This window comes from Lontra canadensis, unplaced genomic scaffold (genome assembly GCF_010015895.1).
Source record: "Lontra canadensis isolate GAN:19392208 unplaced genomic scaffold, GSC_riverotter_1.0 scaffold28, whole genome shotgun sequence".
Lineage (NCBI taxonomy): Eukaryota > Metazoa > Chordata > Mammalia > Carnivora > Mustelidae > Lontra > Lontra canadensis.
This window is the reverse complement of record NW_022631022.1, coordinates 19,559,008-19,581,803: the sequence shown is the minus strand read 5'-3', so window position 1 is coordinate 19,581,803 and position 22,796 is coordinate 19,559,008. Positions and strand designations below refer to the sequence as shown.

At 53.9% G+C, this 22,796-nt stretch overlaps 3 protein-coding genes across 4 annotated transcripts in view; 2 read left to right on the top strand and 1 right to left on the bottom strand.

The window, feature by feature from the left end:
• Positions 1-1,880: 1,880 nt before the first annotated feature.
• On the bottom strand, positions 1,881-11,250 carry SNX33 (sorting nexin 33). The gene is given in 3 exon segments (XM_032865103.1): positions 1,881-3,482; positions 9,249-9,498; positions 9,500-11,250. Coding segments are annotated over 3 exon segments (1,722 nt in total). The 5' UTR covers positions 10,718-11,250; the 3' UTR covers positions 1,881-3,228.
• The window catches only part of SNUPN (snurportin 1), a 40,014-nt gene continuing 28,466 nt past the window's right edge, over positions 11,249-22,796 (top strand). Inside the window, exon 1 of one of the 2 annotated variants that reach the window (XM_032865111.1) lies at positions 11,249-11,590. In XM_032865111.1, coding sequence (XP_032721002.1) covers positions 11,266-11,590 — 325 coding nt within the window. In that variant the 5' untranslated portion in view covers positions 11,249-11,265. The remainder of the gene's footprint in view (positions 11,591-22,796) is intronic. The other variant, XM_032865104.1, reaches the window with a different exon arrangement.
• IMP3 (IMP U3 small nucleolar ribonucleoprotein 3) lies at positions 18,339-19,498 on the top strand. The gene has a single exon (XM_032865112.1). It carries the CDS (start codon positions 18,405-18,407, stop codon positions 18,957-18,959), a length of 555 nt encoding a protein of 184 aa, XP_032721003.1. The 5' UTR covers positions 18,339-18,404; the 3' UTR covers positions 18,960-19,498.

Sequence of the window (22,796 nt, the reverse complement as noted above, 5' to 3'; positions counted from 1 at the left end):
TATGGCCTATGTCCTTGTGGGCAGGGTGTGTGGCCGCATGTGGCTGTGCCTGCTTGGGGCTGGGTGGCTCCAGCTGGGACTATGTGGACGTGGGGATGACAGCATGGCCGTGCCACAGGTGGAGGAGAGGTTCTGAGCTGGCCCTGGAGCCCCCGTCTACCTGCCTCCCCTCCAATGGTGGCACAGCTGTGGCAGAGCCATGGCATGGTAGTTCACGCCTCCCCCACCCCAGCGTGTCAGGGAGGCAACAGATGCAGGATCTGAGCACTGCCTCCATCCCCCCCCCCCACATGTGGCCACAAAGCCAACTCCTTTCATGGCCTGGACCAAGACTGGGGATCAGAGATTCGGATCACCCCACCCCCAGGTCCTGATAGCTGCCCAGGGCAGAAAGAGGGGCCTTGTTTCCCACCCCCTTGGAGCAAAGTGAGGGAGGGAACTGGAGGCAGCTGGGCCCAGCTCAGTCTGGATCATCTGCCTGGCTAGTGACTGAGGCTCCCAGCGGGCCCTGCCACCACCAGGATGCTCTCACACCTCCCCCAACTGGTCCCCCAGGTCCACCCTGAAAGGGGCTCCGGTCAGCCCAGACTAATCTCAAACTACCCCCCCAATACCCCAACCCACAGAGAGACAGAAAGAAACCTGAGGGAATGTCTGTGACATCCTTCCTCCCCATTATACAGAAGCCTGCCCCAGCCTAGCTAGCTCGGGATGCCCACAGTAGACCTGGCTTGTCCCAGGACTTCACTTCTGGACTCTTCTCCCAGGGGCACACCCCTCCTGAGTCAAGCGTCAGACTGCCTTCCTCACCCTGACAACGGGAGGCGTGCAAGGTGCCCCCGACCCCAAGGAAGGGACACAAGAGGGTAAAACTCTTCCCAGGGCAGGAAGCATGAACAGGGGACTTTCCAGGCACTGTGGGTTAAGAAAGGCATTTCCACCACCCCGACCCAGACTGACCTCAGTAAGAAGCCTCCCCCACTGTGCCCAGAGTTCTGTCTACAGAAGGCTGCCTGGAGGTCAAAGCGGGAAGGCCCTTGGGTGGGTTGGAAAATGGAGGGAGGGAAAATTCCACAGAAAGTCCCAAATCTGACCTAATTTTGACCCAGGGCCAAGGGCCCATTCCAAAAGTTTCTCTGAGGGTGCTCTGCCCTGAACAGGGAGGCTTTGCTGCCCCTTTCCTACTGCACCCGCCATTCCTCACCCCTCTCACTGCTGTGAGCTCCCTGGGCCCCTGGCCTGGTCATAGCCTCCCCTGGGGCCCAGCCCTGCCAGCCCTATCCCCTTGCCCTGAAAGAGACACGGGGTTTTCTAGCACCCCTCCTTCCCACGTAGAAACTGATTCTTGCTCATCCTAACTGGGACATCGCTGAGGGACTGGCCAGGGCAAGGGAAGGGCAGTTCTCCTCAGCTCCCAACATGGAAGCCACCACGGGACTGGGTGCCCTGGAATGCTTGGGGAAGTTCCCAAGTGCCCCCCCCCCCCCCCCCCGGGTCCCCCCCCCCACCTCCCACCTCTCTTGGACCAGGGCCTCCCTGGGGCACCCCCTGTCCATTAGACTGTCCTGGAGCCTGGCATCCTCTCGCACTCCTGACATCACTGATCACTGAGCAGCGCAGAAAAACCCTCAGGCAGGACTCCACCCATTTGAGAGATGAGGAGCATGAGGTCTGAGAAGGATGGTGTCCAGCTGGGGTCCACGGCCACCTCTAGCTCCCCAGCTAGCACCTGCTATCGGCACAGCCCTCCCCACAAGCTTTACAGGTTTTGTGCCCACTACGACCTCACAGTCTAATAGCTCCCAGGGACACTTGGGGTTTCATCCTTCCCCCACCCTCAATCCCTTTGGGATCCAAACAAACAAACAAACAAGCCATGCTTTTGTTGTCTTAATTGCAAAAGGTTTATCAAGAAAACAAGAAAGAAAAAAAGATTCAAGCAACAGGAGCCAGAAGTGGCCATGACCTCCTGGGGAGGCCAGCAGTGGCACCTGTCAGTTCCCCCAATCCTGATGGCCCACACCCTGGCCTGGGAGAAGGGAATAGCCCCCTTGAGGATGTAAACATGGGTGGGAGACAGCACAACCTGGCTGGGGAGGGAGCCGGGGCTGAAATCACAGTGAGGCTGGCCATAGGCGCGTGGGCCCAGGACTTCTGGGGCAGTGGGCAAGCCGGCCCCTGTATTTTTCCCCTTGGCCTTCCCTCTGTGCAATAGGAAGGATTCTGGGATTCACTGGGGCCTGCGCCTGCTCAGAATGTGGAGAGCTGTTGCTGGTGAACTCAAATATCTGGTAACTTTTGGGTGTCCTCTCCACGAAGGTGCCACCAAGGTCCTGGGGTCAATGGCTTGTCTCAGCACCTTGAGCTCAGGGAAAAGATGCTTCATGGTCCCCTAACCAAGGGCTAATGGAGGCTCAGGAGGTGGAGGGGAGTCAGGAGGGAGTTGGCCTGCAGCTCCTCCTAAGGGAACAAAGTGAGGCAGGGACAGCGACATGGGAGGAAGAGCCCTTCCCTCTGTCACAAAGGCCAAAATCCCCACCAAGGGGCACCAAACTTACTGGGGAAAAGTAAGGGAGAGAAGAGGGGTGTCTTCATGTCTTCACACCTTTGCCCATGCTATTCTTCTCTTCTGAATGTCCCCTCCACCCTTGGCTCCATCTACTGTCTGCCAGGTCCTTGTCATTCTCCAAAACACTACTCAAATGTCACTTACTCTACGGAGCCTTCCCTGACCAGCAGAATGAGTGGTTCTTTCTTTAAGCTTTCAGGAAGTCCTTATTTACCATCAGTCACTCTGCGTTGCCCTTGTCTGTTTCTGTGTCTGACCCCAGCTTGCCTGGGGACTCCCTGAGGGCAGGCATGTCGCAGCCCTGGTACCCAGCTGGTATCTGACATGGGGACCGCAGCAGGGCCACCCCGTGCCTGTTGAACGAGCGTGGGGGTGGTGGCCAGGTGAGTGAGCACTGCAGGTTCTAGGGGAGGCTAAGGCCGGGGTCCAGCCTCAAGCGCTGACCCACAGCCCAGGCCTCGGCCTGGAAGGTTCCTGACGCCGATTCACCCCTGCTGTGCCCCTTACCTCTAAGAGCTGGGGGACTTCCACAGGGGGACCCAGGACTCGTCCAAAGCCCCCACAGCCCTCCCAGCCACTCCTGGAGCAGGTGGGTCTAGTGAGCAGAGCACACGGCGGCGACCAGGCCGAGGCGCAGGGCGGGGGCTGGGGACACATGGTCAGAGGCTGTCGTACATGCGCAGCGTCTTCTCCAGCTGCTGGCCCACCCGCTGGTAGAAGAGGATCTGCTGGCGCAGGTAGTTCTGCATCATGTGCTTGAAGTCGAGCTCGCGGCGCTGGTGGAAGTGGTTCATTTCGGCCTGCAAGGCGAAGCCCACCACGCGGCAGCGCCTGCGAATGCCATCGGCCTCGTCCTGCGCCATGCGGCCCTCGTCACTCATGCGTTGGCTCTCCTTCACCTTGGCGAAGGCGCCTGGCACAGGCACAGTGGAGGAGGACAAGGGAAGTTAGGGCTCTGGTCTGCCCACTTTGCTCCCTATACCCTCCAGGAGCCCCCTCAGGGACAGCCACCTGGGTGTTTCCCCCAGGACCTCCTCCAAACCCTCACCATCGGGACATCTTCCCTCCAGACCTGGGGCACTGCCAGCGGCCTGTGGCACCCAGCCCGTCACAGCCCTGCTGGCTGTATCAAGTTCCAGGACAGGGCCGTCCTTACCCAACACCAGCATCGTCTCTCACACTGGCTCCTAATCGGCTCGGACGTCACCTCCTCCAGAAAGCCTTCCCAGCAGCCCCCCACGGCATGAGGTACCTCCCCGTGTTCCTGGGGCTTCCATCAGCCCAGGCTCTTACCACCCTGTGCTTGCTCTGCCTGCCTCCCTCTGCTCTGTGAGCTCAGTGTCTCCAGCACCCAGGACCCGGCCTGGCCCCCAGGAGAGCTGGGTACAAGTCTGATGAGTGGATTCGACTGGTCCCTCCATGAGCAGCAACTAAGGGGCTCCCACCTCAGGCCCAGTGTCTAAGAGGTTCTCCACAGCACCTGACGAACAGCCAAGAGGGATGCCCCTCTACCCGCAGATGAGGGTTGCTGGCTGTCTGCCCAGCCGGGAGGCGCTCCAGGAGTTAGCCCCTGCACCCATTCCACGCTGACCCCGTGTTCATCAAACTCACCCTGCTCTTTCCTACCACCACCTTTCTGCCCATAAGATCTTTCTGCATAATTTAAGGCCCCTGATCAGACTTGGGCAGCATCTCCCTGCCAGAGCCTCCCACAGTGCCCCCAGGTCAGATGCCTCCCACACCTCCCGACCCCTCTCCAGGGCGCTCCCGACCCCCATCACTTGACTGATTCAAAAAACAGCACCTCAAAGCCACCTGGAGTTTTATTTTGTGTGTGTCTCCCCACACACAGGCCCTGCCCCTCCTCACACCAGCCTAGAGGGACCAGAGGAGGCCTTGCACTAACCAGGTGACAGATGGCAGACGGGGGACAAACCTGGGCAGGGGACCCAATTTAGAAGAATATGAATAAATCAGCAAGCAGTTGGCGAATGAATTTCAGATCCGCATTAACAGGCACTTGACTGACTGTGCACTGAAGGCTGCGGGGCCAGTTGCCGGGGGAAGGAGGACGTCTTCCGGGGCCTGGCGTGCACTCCTTGCAGGGCTGTAGGGACTGCACTGTGCAAAGCAGGGTACAGGTACAGGAAGGCCCGTAACACAAGACAACACAGCCCCGAGCACTTGAGAAGCATCCAATCACGCCAACAGCCCGCTGGGGCCCTCTGACTCTTGCTCAAGTTGTCTAATGCATTCGAGATCCTTCTTTCGGTCATTTACTCTGTGGCAGGCCCAGGGCTCCACATACTGGAAACAACTACAGAGGCATCCATAGGAGCTGCCAAGTGCATGGCTAACAGGGACATCTGGGGTGGGCAGACACGAGTTTGGAGGATCTCCAGGGTCGCTCACACTGCACTCGAAAGAACTCCGCCGTCACCAGCTCCCAACCCACTTGCTCCTTCTGCCACCCTCCCTGAGCTACCTCCCGCCTCCTGTTCCATCCCAACTGCCCCAGTCTGGGCAGCACAAGAGGGACCATCCCAAGGCCCAGCACAAGGACTCAATAAGAGACTTCGGAGCTAAAGAGGTCCTAGAGGCCAGCAGCACAGAGGAAACTAAGGCCCTACCGGGGAGGACTTCCCTAGGGCCTCCCAGCCTCCTTCGTGCCCCATATGTGGGGGTGCAGAGGTGCCCCCCACGGCTGGGGGGGTGGACATCTACTGCAGAGACCCCATGCCAGGTCACCCAGGTCACCCCATCTGCGTGAGGCCCCCAGATAACAGACAAGGAACCTACTTGAAAAGGACACACTAACTACCTTAGATTCCAGCTGCCTTAAAAAAATCTGGGTGCAGCGAGGGTGGACCCAGATTCCAGAGGGCTTTTCTGACCTTGGAGGAGAGAAAGTTTCCTTTTGTTGATGGGGAGACAGAGGCCCAAGTAATAGAAATGAATCTATTGCAATTGCTAGGCATCCACACCCAGGCAGGGGGCCAGCAACAGGGGACAAAAGCTGTGGAGGGGAGGGGACAGGCGGAGGTCCCACCCTGCTCTCTGTCACCTCTCCACCCTGTGACTCAGATCTGGGGCTGAGACCGACCAACCCTAACATACCCTAGAGACAGGCTGGGAGTTGGGGCTCAGGCCCATCGGGCAGCTCTGCTATATTCCATGTAGGACTCAACCCCAGAGCTCAGGACCCAGGGAAGCCTCCTGCCCTGGCAGGTGTCCTGTAGGCTGGATCCCAGGAACTAGGAAAGGAGGTGGGGTCCCAGACACACTCCCGAAGCTCTCACCTAAATCTATCCTGTCCCCACCTCTCCAAGGTAATCACCCCCAACCCACGTCAGGGACAGGAGGTCTGAGACCCCGTCCCACCTGTGTCACTTCCAGAAAGCCACTGGGCCAGAGGTCTCCCAGCTGTCCAGTGGAACAGGCTGGATTAGGTCGGATGCCACTGACTACTGCTCTTGGCAGTACAGTGATTTTGAGTTTCTAGATCTAAAAAATGGGATCATAACTGTCCCCACCCTAGAGTGTAGTTAGGATTTAACAGAACTCATCTGTACAAAGTACTTAGGCCAGCACCCAAAAGAGCAAGAGCTTAAGATGCTCCGTGCAACCGTGTGCAGACTGCTTTTTCAGTCATAGCAAGCACCAGCTGCTGGTGGCTGGTAGCAAGAGGCTTCTCTTTGTTTATGGAAGTGTAGGAGGGGAGGGAGAGGGAGGGTTAGATGATAGCCTGGAACACAGAGGTCAGGCCTGCCCATCCCCCCAGACAAGCACTTGGTCCTGCTGTGGACATGCTGCCACAGCCAGCCTAGGAGTCCCATGGCTGCTGCCACACGCTGTGAGTTCCTGGGCCTGCTTCCAGCCCACCAAGCATGCTAACTGAGTTAGCAGGGTGCTAAGCACCCATCCTCCCTCGTCCTTCCCCTCTGCCTCATCTACCTGTGCACCCATCCCTTGGGGTGCTCCTTCACCCCATCTGTCTGGCACAGGGGAACCAGCCTGGGTGGTGCACTCAGATACCCCTGGGCCCCAATTTCTGCTCTGCGTATCATCCCCACCTCACTGCACCTCATCGGGAAAATACAGGGGACCATAGTAACTTCCCTGCCCTGCTGGCTCACAGGGAGAGGCCCTGGATAGGCACTATTTCCCCTTGTCCCAGTGTAACTATGACTGGGGCCCCTTTTACCCCAAGACTGCCCGGGTTTCAATGGTTAATTATATGGTTCCTCTTCTCTTAGGAGACCCCTGGACTGCTGGGCCACTGGGCAGACAGAGTGGTGGCCTTCATCTCAGTGCCAAGTAGACTCCATGATCCGTTTTACCAAGGGGGACACTGAGGGAGGAAAAACACCCTCACGGTCATCTCAGAGGCAATATGTGTCCAGATCCTGGCCTCCTGACCCCACCTAAGCCTCCTGTCTCCTTCCTTCCATGGCCTCTGCCATATGCTTGCCATCTTTCAGATGTCCTGATGGACTAGACAGTATTCTGGAGATCTGAGGCCCAACTTTCCTGCTCCTCTCTCTAAGAAAGGGTCCCACCCACAAGGCCAGCATGGAATTCCTTCTCCCCCCATCAGGCCGTGGTCCTCCAAACCTGCCCAATTCTGTCTCAGCCAGATCCCAAGCCCTCCTCCCTAACTGGCCCAGCCACAGCCCAGAAGGAGGAAAAGTAAGCCCAAATGAGTTGGCCCACCGGGGAGGGGTCCTAAGGGTGAGGGAAGGTGGGTTCGCCTCTACCTAAGGTTGAATGCATGAGCCCAGATGACTGCTGGACCCTCACTCTCAGAAAGACCTCAAGGAGACACTCGGAAATGGCCTCTCTTAGCTCTGCGTCCCTGCTCCTCTGAAAGGCCGGCCTGGCATCACTGCTTCCTGCTTCAGTGCAACCCTGGGAGCCCTGGCTGGGGAAGAGGCCACCCTCCTTCCCCAGCTCTGGCCCAGGGTGGCTGTTTACTCACTGTGCCCCTGCTTTCCCCCGCCACTGCCCACACAGACACACGCGATCCAAGGAGCTGGTTGAACCAGCTTTCCCAGGCCTGAGTGCAGCAGTGAACGTGCTTCTACTTCCGGCCGGGGAGACACCTGCCCCACAGGCCCCGGTCAGCCATCCGCCTCCGCCGTATGCCTGCCCCAGAGCTCAGAGTCAGCTCTAAGGCATGACCCTGTTCTCCACCAGATCCTCCCCAGGAGGCTCCCCTCCTGAGAGTTCACTGGGTTGACCCTCCCTTGTTTTCTAGATCAGGAAACTAAGGCCCAGAGAGGGGAAGGCACTTCCCAGGAATACCCAGCAAACTGGGAACACAGCCAAAACTAGAACTCAGGGCTCATGTTTCCTGAAGCTGAAGGAAGGTGGAAGGAGGAGGACTGGAAGGTGAAGGTGAGAAAAAAGGGCAGGGAAAGGAAGGAGGATGAGAAAGTGAGGGGAGAAAGGAACCTGGGAGATGGAGAAGTTCTCGAAGGCGATCTCCTGGTAAAGTAGAACAGGGCTGGCGTACTTCGGGCTCTCCTGGATACGGAGGCAGAGGGTGGTGTTTGCTGTCCCCCCCGGCTCAGTCCAGAGGTCTGCCTCCGGGCCCCACCCAGAGGAAAACTCCGCACCAAGCCAGGCCTGACCTCAGGGCCTAGGGGCCCGGGAGCCAGCCCCACGCCCTGCAGACGTTCTTCCGGAGTTACCAAGCAGCCCCAGGGAGAACCACACCTCTCTCGACATCTGCCCGGCCTGTTGTCCCAGGACTCAGCCAACTGCCAGTTCAGCCCCTCACTCACTGCGCAGGCAAGAGAAGCCAGGTTCAGGAAGGGGGAGTTGAATGGGCCATGTGGGTAGTGCCCCGAACCCCTGTTCCTCCCCTGGACCAGCCCGGGTGCCCCTAGGTGACCTGGGATGAGTCACTTCCCTGGCAGTTCCTTGACGGCCCAACAGTAACAGACAGGGGCTCATCCTGTCCCTCCCCCACGGAGGGGGGCCATGAGAACTGAAAACACAGCTGGGCTTGGGAACTGGCCAACATGGTTGTGTCCTTAGGGAGGCGCAGGAGGAAGGGACAGTCTCAGCTGAACCACGGACTCCCTGTGCAGACAGCCTTCTGAGGACATCAGCTTCTTCATCTGCAAAATGGGGACAGTGGGCCTCCCGCACATGGACAGGGAGCTCACAGATAGGGTATGCAGTGGGACGAACAGGCTCCAAAACACGAGGGCAGGGAGTAGAGCTTGAGAGGAGTGGGAAGACAGGCCACACTCTGTGCTCTTGTTATCTGTGTCCCTGTCCCCCACGAGCCTCTGGGCTCCTCAAGGGCAAGGCCTGGGCCCCAGTCATCTCCATGTTCCCAGACTCAGCCTGATACCTAGACGGGCTCAGCACAGAATGGCTAGATGATCAAATGAGACAGAAACAGAAAAAATGGAATGCACGAGCAAACGAATGGACAATGAAAGGTAAACAGCGAGCTCCACAAAGTCAGGGACCAGAGCTGTCTACAGTAACATCCCACACATAGACCAGCACCTACCCCATGGCAGGTGCTCAACACAATGAGGAATGAATGAATGAGACAGAAAGACTAGACGGGCTGCTCCTATTCCCCTAGGCTATCCTCAGATTTCCAGTGCTCCGCAGAGCACAGACTCAGCAAGGGTCTCCTGCCCACTCTGGCTCTTACCTTTCTGCAGGTGAATGATATCAGGGAAGTTTGAGAGCAGGCCCTGGTAGAGGGAGAGCGTGTCAAGCATCTGGAAGAGGTCGTTTTTGGGCTGCTCGGCAAACATCTCACCGACAGCTTCATAGGTGCGGCCCGTGTGAGAAATGGCGCTGTTGAGGGCCTCAGAGCTAAATGGGGGGTCCATCTGGAAGGCATGGCTGATGGCCTGGAAAGCACTGCCCAGCTTCTGGAACTCCTTGCGGAAGCCCCCCCACATGCTTGCGCACCAGTTCCGAAGCCACGGTGCTGAGCTGCAGGACGCTGTCGTCCATCTTCTTGCTGAAGGCCTTGAAGGTGTCCACACGGTCCTCCACGTCCTGCAGGTCCTGGTGCTCTGTGGGGATCTGGAAGGTGAGCAGGAAGCTGGCACCCACCATCTCATCCTTCTCCGCCCGGCGCTTGCCCATCTTCCACTGCTTGTCATCCAGGCAGCTGAGGAAATGCTGGAAGCCCTCATACTGGGACAGCACGGGGTGGCTGGTCATGTGGTCCATCCAGAGAATGAGTCGACGCTTCCGCTTCTCAATAAAGTCCTCCTCGAAGCGTCCTGTGGCCTGCTTCTCCGGCAGGTGGGGCACCGAGATGACAGTGAACTTGTGCAACAGGCGGTTATAGAGCCAGTCAAAGTGTTTGTAGCGCCGGTAGACTGGCGAGCCGGCATGGGTCGGTGTGAGCTTGTAGGAGATGTAGCTTTTGATGCCCTTGAACTTGGTCTGTTTGGTGGGGTCCTCCACGGAACAGGCAAACGGGTGGGGGTTGGCCTTCCACTGGGGCCCACGAGGGCCCATTTCAATGGAGTACGTCTCGGCGATCTTGGCCATCATGGGCACATCACCCAAGATAAAGGCCTCCACTCCAGAGCGCACGAAGCACGAGAAACGGTTGAGGTTGCGTCCCACCACGCTGCCACGCTTGGCAGACGCCAGGCTGTCCTGCCGCTCCAGGGCTGGCTTGGGCCGAAAGGCCATGTGCTGGCTGGGGTAGGCACCAGGATAGGAGAGGTTGAGAGGGGGGTGCCCGTTGGTGCCCAGCCCACCAACCCGAGGCTCCTCTACCACGGTGCTTCCATCGTCCCAGTCATCCCAGTCATCGTCATCATCCTCCTCAAAGCTGCCCTGGTGTGAGAGGAAGCCACTGACCCCACCACTCCTGGAAGGGCTGGCCACACCGGAGCTGTCACACAAGCTCACCTGGGTGCCCAGAGAGCCTGGGCTGCTGGAGTAGTCGGCATGGTTGGGGCTGGCACCAGACCGGATGATCTCCACGTAAGAGGCAGGGAAGAGCCCTGTCTCCCCGCGGCTGTTCTGGCCCTGCAGCCAGCCATCCAGCGAGGTCTCACTGAAGATGACCAGGTCCTCATCCTGATGGATGCTGATCTCCTCCTTGTTCTCGCTGCGGAAGTCATAGAGGGCTCGCCCTTTCAGTGCCATGGCTGGGCCAGTGGTAGAGAGAGAAGAGGACAGCGTCCTGCCCAGAACTGGGAATGCACTAGCAGCTCAAGGCCTGTCACAGCAACTCAGTCTCTTGGCCCCTAAACTGGGGTTTACTACCCACAGATGCTGTCCAGCCTCCCACTACTCAAAGCAATGTCCGAGGCCCATTAACTGCCTATTATTATTAGGTCTCCGGCACACTCCTGTGAGCAGGGAGAGATCATGTCCATGTAGTCTCTCCTTTCTTCCCCTCCCAGAAGAAAAGTCAAGTGAACTGGAGAAATCAGCTTTAAGAGGGCAAGAATTTGTTTGACACTTTCCACTGGAACAATGTTCTAAAACAGAAGAGAATCACTCAAAAACCACCGTTTCAGAAACCGAGGCAGCTCTGGCTCTCAGCTCCTCCAGGCTGCTCTCACATTCCTCTGCAGATCTGCTCCTTCCTCCTTCCTCCTCCTCCTGGGCCACTGGGTTTTCAAAAATCCAGAAAATCCAAGAAGGGCATGGAGAAAAGCAGCAGCCTCTTGAATCCAGTCCAAGGGTGGATGTGTCCGGCTTCACAACGAGCCAGGCCGGGGGGGAAAACAAGGACTGAGGCTTACACAACAGGCCGCCAACTCCGTCGACCCTGGCGGCCAGCCGGCTCTGGCCCGGCCTCTGGCCCCCCGGGCCCCCAGCCCTCAGCCGGCTCAGGAGCCTTCTCCCCGCCACCGGAGCGGCCAGCCCCCACCCTAGGGAAGGAGGGGGCGCGACGAGGCGCTCTGGCGACTTCTGGCCACTATCTGAGTGGCCTCTTTTGTTTGCCTAGCTCCTCCGCAGTTTCTGAGCCTGAAGCTGACCCTGATCTGAGTCCAAGGATCCCGTCCAAAGGTAAGCCCCGCGGTCCCCGGTCCCGGCGCGCAGGCCCTGAAGACCCCCAGCCCTGGCGTGCACGCACACACTCAACAGGAGTTTGGAGAGTGCGCTCCGGCGAGCAGATGGCGCGCCCGGCCGGCTGGCGCTCGGTCCTCCGCTCGGCCCCGCGGTGTCCGGCCGGCGGGCGCCGGGCTATGCCCCCGGCCCGCCTCCTCGTTCAGCACTCGCAGCCCTCTGCGCCGCCGCCAGCTAGAACCTAGCTCCAAAACAACAGAAAAAAGGGATTCCGGGAGGCGGCGTCCGGAGAAAGGAGGGAATAGTCGAGGGGGAGGTGAGGGGTGGGGAAAGGGAGGGAGGGAGGGAGGAAAAGCTGGCTGGGGAATTGGGCAAACTCCACCGCACTTCCCGTGCGTCCTGGCTGGGCAGGCACGGCCCGGCTCCGCCCTCCCGCGGCCTGGAGCGCTGCAGCCGGGGGCCCCCCCCTCCTACTCCTCGCGGCTTTCCTGCTGGCGCTTGCCCTCCCTCGCTCGCTCGAGTCTGGGGCTGAAGGAGGGGGCCGGGATTCTCCAGGACCCCCCTGCCAGTCCGCCCCGCGGGGAGACACCTCTCACCCGAGGAGCTTGAGCACTGCCGCCGCCGCCGCCGCCGCCTCGCCTCGCCTCCTGGGTTCTGTCACCCTCCTGCCTTTCCCATGACGCAAGTGACGGAAAACTCCGAAAGTTTGCAAAGTGAGGGCTTTCGAGGAGGATGCCAGAGCCAAGACCCGGGGGAGGGGATCGAAGAAGGGTGCCAGGAGAGCCGCCAACGCCCCTCTCCCATTCCCCTGCACTTTCACCCCTTCCCTGGAGAGACAGGATGAAACTGGGCCGTGGCGCAGCCTGGGGATTGTTCTCCGGAGGGGGCCCCAGGGCGGCCCCAGTGCCAGCAGCGCCCTCTGGGAAGAATCCTTAGAGCCCTGGGATACTTACCGCAGCAGGTCCTGGTACTTTAGCCAGACAGGGGCAGAAGCGCCCCCTGCCCTGGGAGACTTCCTTCAGAGGGAAAGACCTAACCCTACGTATGTAGCAACCGGGAACAAGCTTAGGCACGACCGGTTCCGTGATGCTTTGTGCGGCCACGGGGACTAGATGTTCATCTGCAGTCAGCAGCAAGGAGAGAGGGGTGATCTACAAAAGCTTGGGCGAAGAGGCAGGGGGGGATCTGACACTTGGTCAGCCCAGCCGGGACACTTTGGTCGCTGACTGTGGGGCACTCTGTTGGGGGCTGGGGATTACATCACAACAGGCAGTAGGTATTGTGCCTTCTTGGGTTTACAGTCCGGCGTCTTGTCTTTAATTCATCTATCCTGTGTCTGTCTCACTCATTCAGTCATGCAATCAAGGAAGCATCAATTTAGTAATCATTCTGTATCAGGCCCCCTAGGCTACAAAGATAAATAAGACGTTGTCCTTACCTTCCTGAAGCTCAGATATGTCAGAAGAAGACCGGTAACTCCCTACCCAGTGTCACCAGGGGCATGAAATGTGCATGGGAGGGCACTTGTCCCGTGGCTGGAGCAAGGATCAAGGAAGGCTTCCTGGAGGAGGAGGTGCTTAAGGTGAGACCAAGGCTTTAGCCCCTACTCCTCTTCCTGGCTATGCCCTGGAGCCTTGCCTACCCCCTAACAGCTAGAACATCCTTCCTCCTCATTCTGACTTTTCCTACTTGTTGAAGATTAATTGGTACAAGGTAGAGCTGCTAAAGCTGGGCACCTTTGGCTGGTTTTTTTTGTTGTTGTTTTGGTTTGGTTTTTTGTTTTTTTTAAAGATTTTCTTTATTTGACAGACAGAGATCACAAGTAGGCAGAGAGGCAGGCAGGGGTGAGGGGAAGCAGGCTCTCTGCTGAGCAGAGAGCCCGATGCAGGGCTCAATCCCAGGATCCTGAGATCATGACCTGAGTTGAAGGCAGAGGCTTTAACCCACTGAGCCACCCAGACTTCCCACCTTTGGCTGTTTTGAGGGTTATAGGTGCAGGTCTCTGGCCCCAAAACCCAAGTTCATTGGTACAGTGAGTAGATCGGATTCCCTATATGCAGGGCTGGCATATGACCTGAATAAAGGCTATGTACAAACCCCTGAAGGCCAGGTTTTTTTTTTTGTTTTGTTTTGTTTTTTTTGTCACTGTAGTTGACATACAATACATGAAACTAAAATACATTAGTTTCAGGTGTACAATATAGTGATTTGACAATTACATATATTACCAATTGCTCACGGTGTTAAATGTAGTGACCAGCCCAGGTATTAAACTGCAAAGAGAAATACAACTGGTCAGGCAGGCCTGAATTTTTGCATCAACAGAGCATGGCAGTCTGAGCTGCTCCTTAGGAAACCCAGTTACCAGAAGGTTAGCTCAGAACCAGAAAACCCCATGATAGGAAAAGATGGTGTGACAAGTCTTTTAGCCAAGAAATCTTGAGATCTTGACCCCCACAATAGGGGCAGCCTTGATTCTAAGGAATCGGGTCATCCTACTCTTGCTACAACCAGAGCTGGAGTATGTTTCCCCCAGCTACTTTTGGGATACCCCTTCTTTGTGATCTCTCTTCAGTTCCCATAGCCTCTCTCCAAGCTGAGCCTGACAACAGCAACTTCTTCATCAGTGCCACACAATGCCGTAAACGTTTTACCTTTATTAGCTCCATTAATACAATCAGTAGGATTTCTGCTTACCCAACCAGGGTCCTAGTCCAGCCACCACCCTGATAGCCTTTGAGTTGGTTCCCAAACACCTCAGTCACACATTCACAGACCAAGAATCTCAGACTTGCTCCCACATCTGTTCTGGGTGGGGTTTTTCTAACTCTCAGGAGCCACCCTTATGTCCAGGTTCTTGGGAAAAATTCTCTTGAGTCTCATAGAGATTTCCATCCTGTACTGGCATCTTCTATTCCCTCCCTTTCAATGACCCTCTTGAAGTCTAGGGATAACACCACTCCCCCCACCCACCCCAGCCCGGGTGCTAGTCCCTGGGAACTGCACTAACCTTTGTGGTTTCCCTACACCCTGCCCATTCCCTTGAGACAAAGTCCTTTTATTTAATTCTCCTCACATTATTCTTTTTTAAAAAGATTTTTTAATGTATTCATTTGACAGAGGCAAAGAGCTCAAGCTGGGGGAGCGGCAGAGGGAGAGGGAGAAGCAGGCCCCCCGCTGAGCAGGGAGCCCAACCCTGGGATCATGACCAGAGCCAAAGGCAGCCAGCTGCCTCTCCTCACATCGTTCTATTTGGAGTGTGTTCTCTTTCCTGCTAGGGCCCTGACTCATGCTCAGCAAACAGCATCCATTCCCCATCCAAGCACCCAACTCTCCTCCTTTAGCAAAGGAGTCAGCAAAGAGAACTGCAGCCAGTGGTTTCCAGGCTGACCCCACTGGTGGCAGCGAGGGTACATGGGACTACACTGTAACAATGCACACGAGAGGACAAGAACCTGAGATAGTGCAAAGGTACCGGGCTAGGGAGAAGTAAATCTGGGACTTAATGCAAGTAGAATGGACTGGAATGGCATCCAACAAGCTGTGGGTATTGAGGAAAAGAGTCAACCCACATCTTTAAAAAATAGATTCTCCACTCTACTTCCCCCACCAGCTACTGCCCCATTTCTCTGCATGCATGAGCAAAATTTCTCAAAATAGCCATCTATACTAGCTGCCTGCAATTTCTTTCCTTTCTCTTCTTAAACCCCTCTAGCCAGTCTTTCACAGTCACACTCCACTGAAACTATTCTTGTCAAGGGCAAACTCATCAATGACCTAATGGTTATTCTCAGCTCCCCTCTTGCTCAACCTCTCAGCATTTCACTGGGCTGATCACTCTTTCCCCCTCTGTATACTTTTCACTTGCATCAGGGAGACCATACTCTCCTGGTTTCCCTTCTACCTCACTGGTTCATCCTCCTCTCTCCAATAATTCTTAATCCTAGAGTGACTACAGAAAGTGCTCCTCTTAACTTTTCTAACCTATTCTCTCCTTTGATGACCTCCCAGGATGATAGCTTGATACATCATCTTTCTGCCAATAACATTTCAATTTTTTTAATCTCCAGCCTAGGCCTTTCTCTAGAATTCCAGACTCAAATGTCTTTCTCCTTGACATCTCCCCAGGATGTCTAATAGACACCTCCAACCCAACACATCCCAAGAAATACTGGGTACTGCACACCAGACCTGTTCTACTTGGCAGCCTTTCCACCTCAAGTGATGAGTAGTTTCTTCCACTTGCTCAGGCCAAAAACTGGAGCCGTCCTGGACTCTTCTCATCATCCTGGGACTCCTGTCACATCATATTTTCACTACTGCTCTCCTGGTTCCAGCCAATGTCTTTCTCACCCAGGTCACTGCAACAGCTTCCTAATGATCAGTTTCCATCCTTGCCTCCTGACAGTCTGTTCTCAACATGGCAGTCAGAGTGAGCCATTTAAAACATGAGTTAGATGTCAATCCTCTGCTTAAACCATTCAGCATCTCACAAACGTAAAAACCAAAGTCCTTACTTACTCAAAGGCCTATGAGCCTCTGTCATCTGAACCCTCTTTCTTCCCCTCATAGCCCACTGCTCCAATGAGAATGGCAGTTACTCCTCTTCTGACATGCCAGGTGCATTCCTGTCTTAAAGCATTTGCAGACTGTGTCCTCTTTCTGAAATACTCCTCCCCCCAGATATCCATATGGCTAAATCCCTATAAAATATCACCTTCTCAATAAGACCTCCCCTGACATGCCCTATTTAAAATTACAGCCCTTCCTCACCCCCAAAACCCCAGTTTTGTTTCATAATGCTTGGCACTTAACACATATAGTTTAGTTTTTACTATGTTTATTGTCTGGGGAGCAGGAATTTAACCAAGAGTCCTACTGCAGACATGCTGAGCAAGGGCTGAGGATGGAGGTGAGGCTGGAGGAACATGAAGGGTGAGGATGCAGTACAAAGTGGGAGAAGATATTTGTTCCATATATAACTGGTTAAGGCTTAATATTCATAATACATAAAGAACATCTTCAAATCAATTAGAAAAAAAAAAGCAAACTGTATTAGTTTTCTATTGCAACTACTCAAATTACCACAAACTTGGTGGCTTAAAGCAACCCAGTTTTATTCTTTCACAGAAATCCAAAATGGATCTCACTGGGCTAAAATTAAAGTGTCATCAGGGCTATTTTTCTTCTGGAGCTCTAAGGAAAAAATCGCTTCCTTGCCTTTCCAGCTTCTAGAGGCCGCTCACAGTCCCCTGCTTTTGGATCCCTTTCATCTTCAAAGCCCACTATCACATCACTCAGACTTCTGCTTTCATCATCCTATCTCCTGACTCTTCTGCCCACCTCTTTCATTTATAAAGACCCTTTGGATAACATGGGACCCACCCAGATAATTGAGAATATTCTCACCATCTCAAAATCTTTCATTTAACCACATCTGCAAAATCAGTGTGTATACAAATTACCTGGGGACCTTGTTAAATGCAGATTCTGATTCTGTAGGTCAGGAATGGGCCTAACATACTGTATTTCCAACAAGCTCTTTGCTGGTCCACTGACTCCACTTTGAATAAGAAGGTTCTCAATGTATTTAGAGATGCATGTGTAATGATAAAACTGTTTTTTACTTTTTAAGCAAAAAGAAAAAATAAACACAAAACTCAGAATAGATACCATTAGCTCTGGCTAGAGGAATGACTGAACAGGTAGATGAAATGGTCCTAGCGACATTTTCTTAAACTGGCTGTCTGGTTCGTAAGTATTCATTATATTTTGTAACGTCCATATATTACATATATTTTTTTCCATATCAAGTATTATATACTTAAGAGGACGATGAAAACCATACAAAAATAAGACAAAATGATCACCGAAGAAGCTAGGTGGCGTCAAAGGCCTGGGCAAATAAAGTGGTGAGTCCATATAACTTACAGACGTAACTAGCCGTAACAGCGTTAAATTTCTTAAACTCAGTACTGGGTGACCAGAAGTTCACCCACCCAGTCGGGCTAATTTGTATGAGTTCAACTAAGGAGTTAGGTTTCGTACTTAATGTCCAAATTTCTCAGACTTGCTCTGTTTTAGGAACCACGTGGCAATCCTGCTAACAATATAGATTTCCAGGAGGCTCCTGTATAGATCTCGAGTCTATGCATGTAAGGAAGCAGCCGGGGAATCAGTATTTTATAGGTTCGCCGGCGTCCAGCCCCGCCAGACAGGGAGGAAACGCTAGCCGGCCTGGTGAAGGGCCCGGCGGTAGCGAGCCCCGTGGACTACCGGTCAACCCCCGAACGGCCGGCTCCGGAAAGATCCCCACCAGGTGGGAGGGACCCGACGAGGGCTAGCACGGTAAACTCCATCCAAAAAGCACGGCGGTCACCCGTCTTCCCCCAGCACTGTCCTCAGCTTCTCTGGGCAGACTCACCTGAAAGTCCCTAAAAGGTGTAAGTCTGAACGAGAGGAAACGACTACCGCACTAGAGGATACATTTTTGGTAACTTAAGACCTCGCGAAATTTTTTTACAAAAAAAACGAAAAGAAAAACACCTCCCCGCTACGCCTCCCCGCCCGCCGCCCCACCTCCGTCCTCTCTTCGCGACTTCTTCCCGGTTCCTTCTGCCAACGCGAAAAGAAACTCGATACAGAGATGTGAGGCGTGGCTCACTCTGACCAATGGAAATTGAGGGCGTGGCCTTGAGCCTTTCTCTCAGTGGCCAGGGGCTCCAGGCCCGGTCTTCGCTCTCGGAGGCGGAAGTCGCCGGGCGACCCGTGCGCCTTTTCAGCCTGGCGTTTTGCTGCACCGGGAGCCGCCATCATGGTGCGGAAGCTAAAGTTCCACGAGCAGAAGCTGCTGAAGCAGGTGGACTTCCTGAATTGGGAGGTCACTGACCACAACCTGCACGAGCTGCGCGTGTTGCGGCGTTATCGGCTGCAGCGGCGGGAGGACTACACGCGCTACAACCAGCTGAGCCGGGCTGTGCGCGAGCTGGCGCGGCGCCTGCGCGACCTACCCGAGCGCGACCCGTTTCGCGTGCGCGCCTCCGCCGCCCTGCTGGACAAGTTGTATGCTCTCGGCCTGGTGCCCACTCGCGGCTCACTCGAGCTCTGCGACTTCGTCACGGCCTCGTCCTTCTGCCGCCGCCGACTGCCCACCGTGCTCCTGAAGCTGCGTATGGCGCAGCACCTCCAGGCTGCCGTGGCCTTCGTGGAGCAGGGCCACGTGCGCGTGGGCCCCGACGTGGTCACCGACCCCGCCTTCCTTGTCACGCGCAGCATGGAGGACTTTGTCACCTGGGTTGACTCGTCCAAGATCAGGCGGCACGTGCTGGAGTACAATGAGGAGCGCGATGACTTCGATCTGGAGGCCTAGCGGGTCGTCCCGGCCAGGGCTGTATCTCATAGATGGGACAGCTGAGAACTGAAGTTTGAGATTCTGTGAGGGCGCTCTCCCCGAGAGTATGTCAGCCAGACTTTGGTTCTTAAGAACTTAGCCCCTCAGCTGCAGGCCACGCACAGAGCCAAAGGGTACGGCCGTTTTCCCTGAACTTTTGTTAGTCCTTGGACTGTTGATAATTAAATGACTGATTTAAGAGTCACTGGGAAGGAGTTTGGTGCTGCACTGTGGAGTTTTTGGATTGTGTGCGTGAAACATTGTAGTGTGAAGGAACTTTGGTCTCCACCCCTTCCCCTCAGCTTTCCCTGTATTATCTTGTAGCAGGACAGTTTGGTTCAGTCTATTTAATTAGAATACTTGCTCTGGTTTTGTGATTAAGCTATGTGCAGACAATGGAGAATTTGGTCTCAAGTTTTCATAAAATGGGTGTTACTGTAGTATTGTGGGTGCCCTTCCTTGCCTAAAGGAAGACTTCCAAATGCCAATAAATGGTCCAGCTGCTTTGTATGTGCAAATTTTTGTCTGTCTGGTTTTCTGTTTTAGGTTCACATCTGGGCTCCTAGGCTCAAGAACCCAGCAGAAAAGAATAGGGTGGGCAGCGACCTGCCTGTGGGTGAGGCCTGCCACAGGGGGCATGTGGAGGTTGCAGGATGTTGTACAGGGCTGGGCAAATTTGTCAGTTTACCAATCCCTTCCTCAGAATGAGTGTTTTGGCAGAGCTCTTCCCCACAGGACTTCCTGTTGATATTCCAGCCCCAGGAAGTACCGTATTAGAGGGTGAAGTGTTTGCTGTTTGCTTGCCTAAGGAAATAATCACCCTTTAGCTTGGCCATCTAGCGGTTAGAAGCAGCCCAGGGAGGTTCCTGGAAACATGTTCGTGGTAGGAAATTGGAGAATAGGAAGACTACCTCTTTTTACCCAAAACTTAAGGAGAAAAGGAAGGGTGCCAAGACCAATGGATTTGGCTTTTACATGTGCCTTCTCCATTACCCAAGGTGAAAGGCAGCATTCGGTAGAGACACAAGGGAAGGGGATGCTGTGGAAGGTAATAGCAAATGCCTCTATCATGTGTCAGGCACAGTTGTAAGTGCATTACGTGAATTAATCTGTTTAATCCTCCCAGCAGTGCTAAACTAAGAAGTGGGGGATCCAATTATCCTCTGCTTTTCAGATAAGGGAACTGAGGCAGAGATGGGTCAAACTGCCCAAGTTTGCATAGCCAATAAGCGGCGGAGCTGGCATCATGCTCGCTTTAAGATACTGTCAGTGTTGGCACAGCCAGTCCCTGAGATAATGTAGGGGTATAGAGAGAATCCCCGAATTTGAGTTTCCAAGCCAGCAGAGAAGCAACACCAACCAATGTGATTGGTCCCTGACAAGATGCTATATAAAGGTTTGAGCAAGGAGCAGGCTTTGGGCTTCAAAGACTTAACTCTCACTGAGACCTGTGTTAGGCTGTCCTTTGATCTTCCCAACAACCCGGCAAGGTATAGGTGGTCTTATCCCTGTCTTTAAAGTGTGGGAAATAATTGAAACAAGAACTTTGTCCAAGGTTGGGGTTCAGGTCCAGGCTTATGTGACTCTAAAGGCCATGTTCTTTTCAGGGCCATTGCTTTAGAAGTAGAAGGAAAGAGAATCCTACTTAGCTCAGGTGGCTGGGCACAGTCTCTGCCCATTTGAGGAATGTCCTCAGGGCTCCCAGGATTGGGGATCTCATGGGGAAGCTGATGCTCTAAAAGCCACCTCTGGCTCCTACCCAGATCCCACAGGCCAAGGCAGGTAGATTGACCCTTTGGAGTAGTTGGAGCCTGCTTCTATAGCCCAAACCGATACAACTTCCAAGTTCTCTTAAAGGAAACTGGGTTTAGGGTCTTGGGAGTAAAATACAAGAGTCTTCAGAAAAGTCCTTCTTTGGGAGGAAGATATAACTTAGCAAAAGTTATCTGAAAACTTAAAAACTGGGGTAGCTCAGTCAAGCATCTACCTTCAGCTCAGTTCATGATCCCAGGGTCCTGGGATCGAGTCCCACATCCGGCTCCCTACTCAGTAGGGAGTCTGCCCCTCTCTCTCTCTCTCTCTCTCTCTCCTTCTCCCCGCAATTCGTGCGCTCTCTCTGTGTCTCTCTCAAATAAGTTAAAAAAAAAAAACTTTAAAAAAAACATAAAAACTTAAAAAACAAAAACAAAACCTATGCAAGATTCAGAAGGCGAGTTCTTGAACCAGATTACCTGGTCTGAATTGGGGCTTCTAGGCTTAACTAGCTGTGTAACATTGATGATTTTTCTTAGCCTCCTCTGTGCCTCCATTTGCTATATTACAAATATGTGGTAATACAGGGTAAGGGAAAAGAATGGGGAACTACTGCTCAACAGGTAAAGAATTTCCATTCGGGGTGATGAAAAAATTTCAAAAATAGATTGTGGTGATGGTTGTACAATGCTGTGAATGTAATTAACACCACTGAGTTATGTACTTAAAAATGGCTGAAATGGCACCACCGTTTTTTAATTTTTTTTACCACAATTTCTTTTTAAAGATTTTGTTCATTTGACAGACTGAGACACAGCGAGAAAGGGAACACAGCAGGGAGAGTGGGAGAGGGAGAAGCAGGCTTTCCATGGAGCAGGGAGCCCGATGCGGGGCTTGATTCTAAGACCCTGGGATCATGGCCGGAGCCAAAGGCAGATGCTTAACGACTGAGCCACCCAGGCGCCCCACCACAAATTTTTTTAAGTTTTATTTAGTGACTTAAGTAATCTCTATACCCAGCATGGGGCTTAAACTCACAACCCTGAGATCAAGAGTCACATGCCCTACTGACTGAACTGGACAGGTGTCCCCACAATTTTTAAAAAGTGAAAAAAATGGGGGTGTACTGACATTAAAAATTATGGAGAAGATTAAATGGTTTAATTCCTACAAAGTGCTTAGAGGAGCTCCGGGAATGTGTTAAAACCTTAAAGCTTAGCTCCTGCTTCCCCTCCTTCCCCAGGCCACAAAAGAAAGTCAGGGAGCTAGACATGTTACAACCAAACAGCCTAATGGATGGGGCGCCTGGGTGGCTCAGTGGGTTAAAGCCTCTGCCTTCGGCTCAGGTCAAGATCTCAGGATCCTAGGATCAAGACCCGCATTGGGTCCTCTCTGTAGGACAGGGAGCCTGCTTGCTCCTCTCTGCCTGCCTCTGCCTACTTGTGATCTCTCTCTGTGTGTCAAGTAAATAAATAAAATCTTTAAAAAAAAAAAAAAAAAGCCTAATGGATGAAGAAATGTGGCGGGAGATGGGGAACCTGGGTGGCTCAGTGGGTTAAGCCTCTGCCTTCGGCCCAGGTCATGGTCTTGGGGTCCTGGGATGGAGCCCTACATCCCCCGCATCACCACCCCCTACCTCCCACCCCCCACCGCCCCACCCCACTCCACCCCTCCCCGAATCTGGCTCTCTGCTCAGCAGGGGGTCTGCTTTCCCCCTCCCTCTGCCTACTTGTGATCTCTCTCTCTGTCAAATAAATAAAAATAAATAAACAAAATTAAATTTAAAAAAAAAGAAATGTGGCAGGAGGGAAAATTGATGCTACCTCTCAGAGCAATTTTACAATGTGTATCAAGAACCTTAAAAACAGGGCGCCTGGATGGCTCAGTCATTAAACGTCTGCCTTCGACTCAGGTCATGATCCCAGCATCCTGGGATGGAGGCCTGCATCCGGCTCTCTGCTCAGCAGAGTCTTCTTGTCCCCCTGCCCCTCGTGCTCATGCTTTCTCTCAAGTAAATAAACTCTCAAAAAAAAAAAAAGAACCAAAACAAAAAAAAACAAAAAC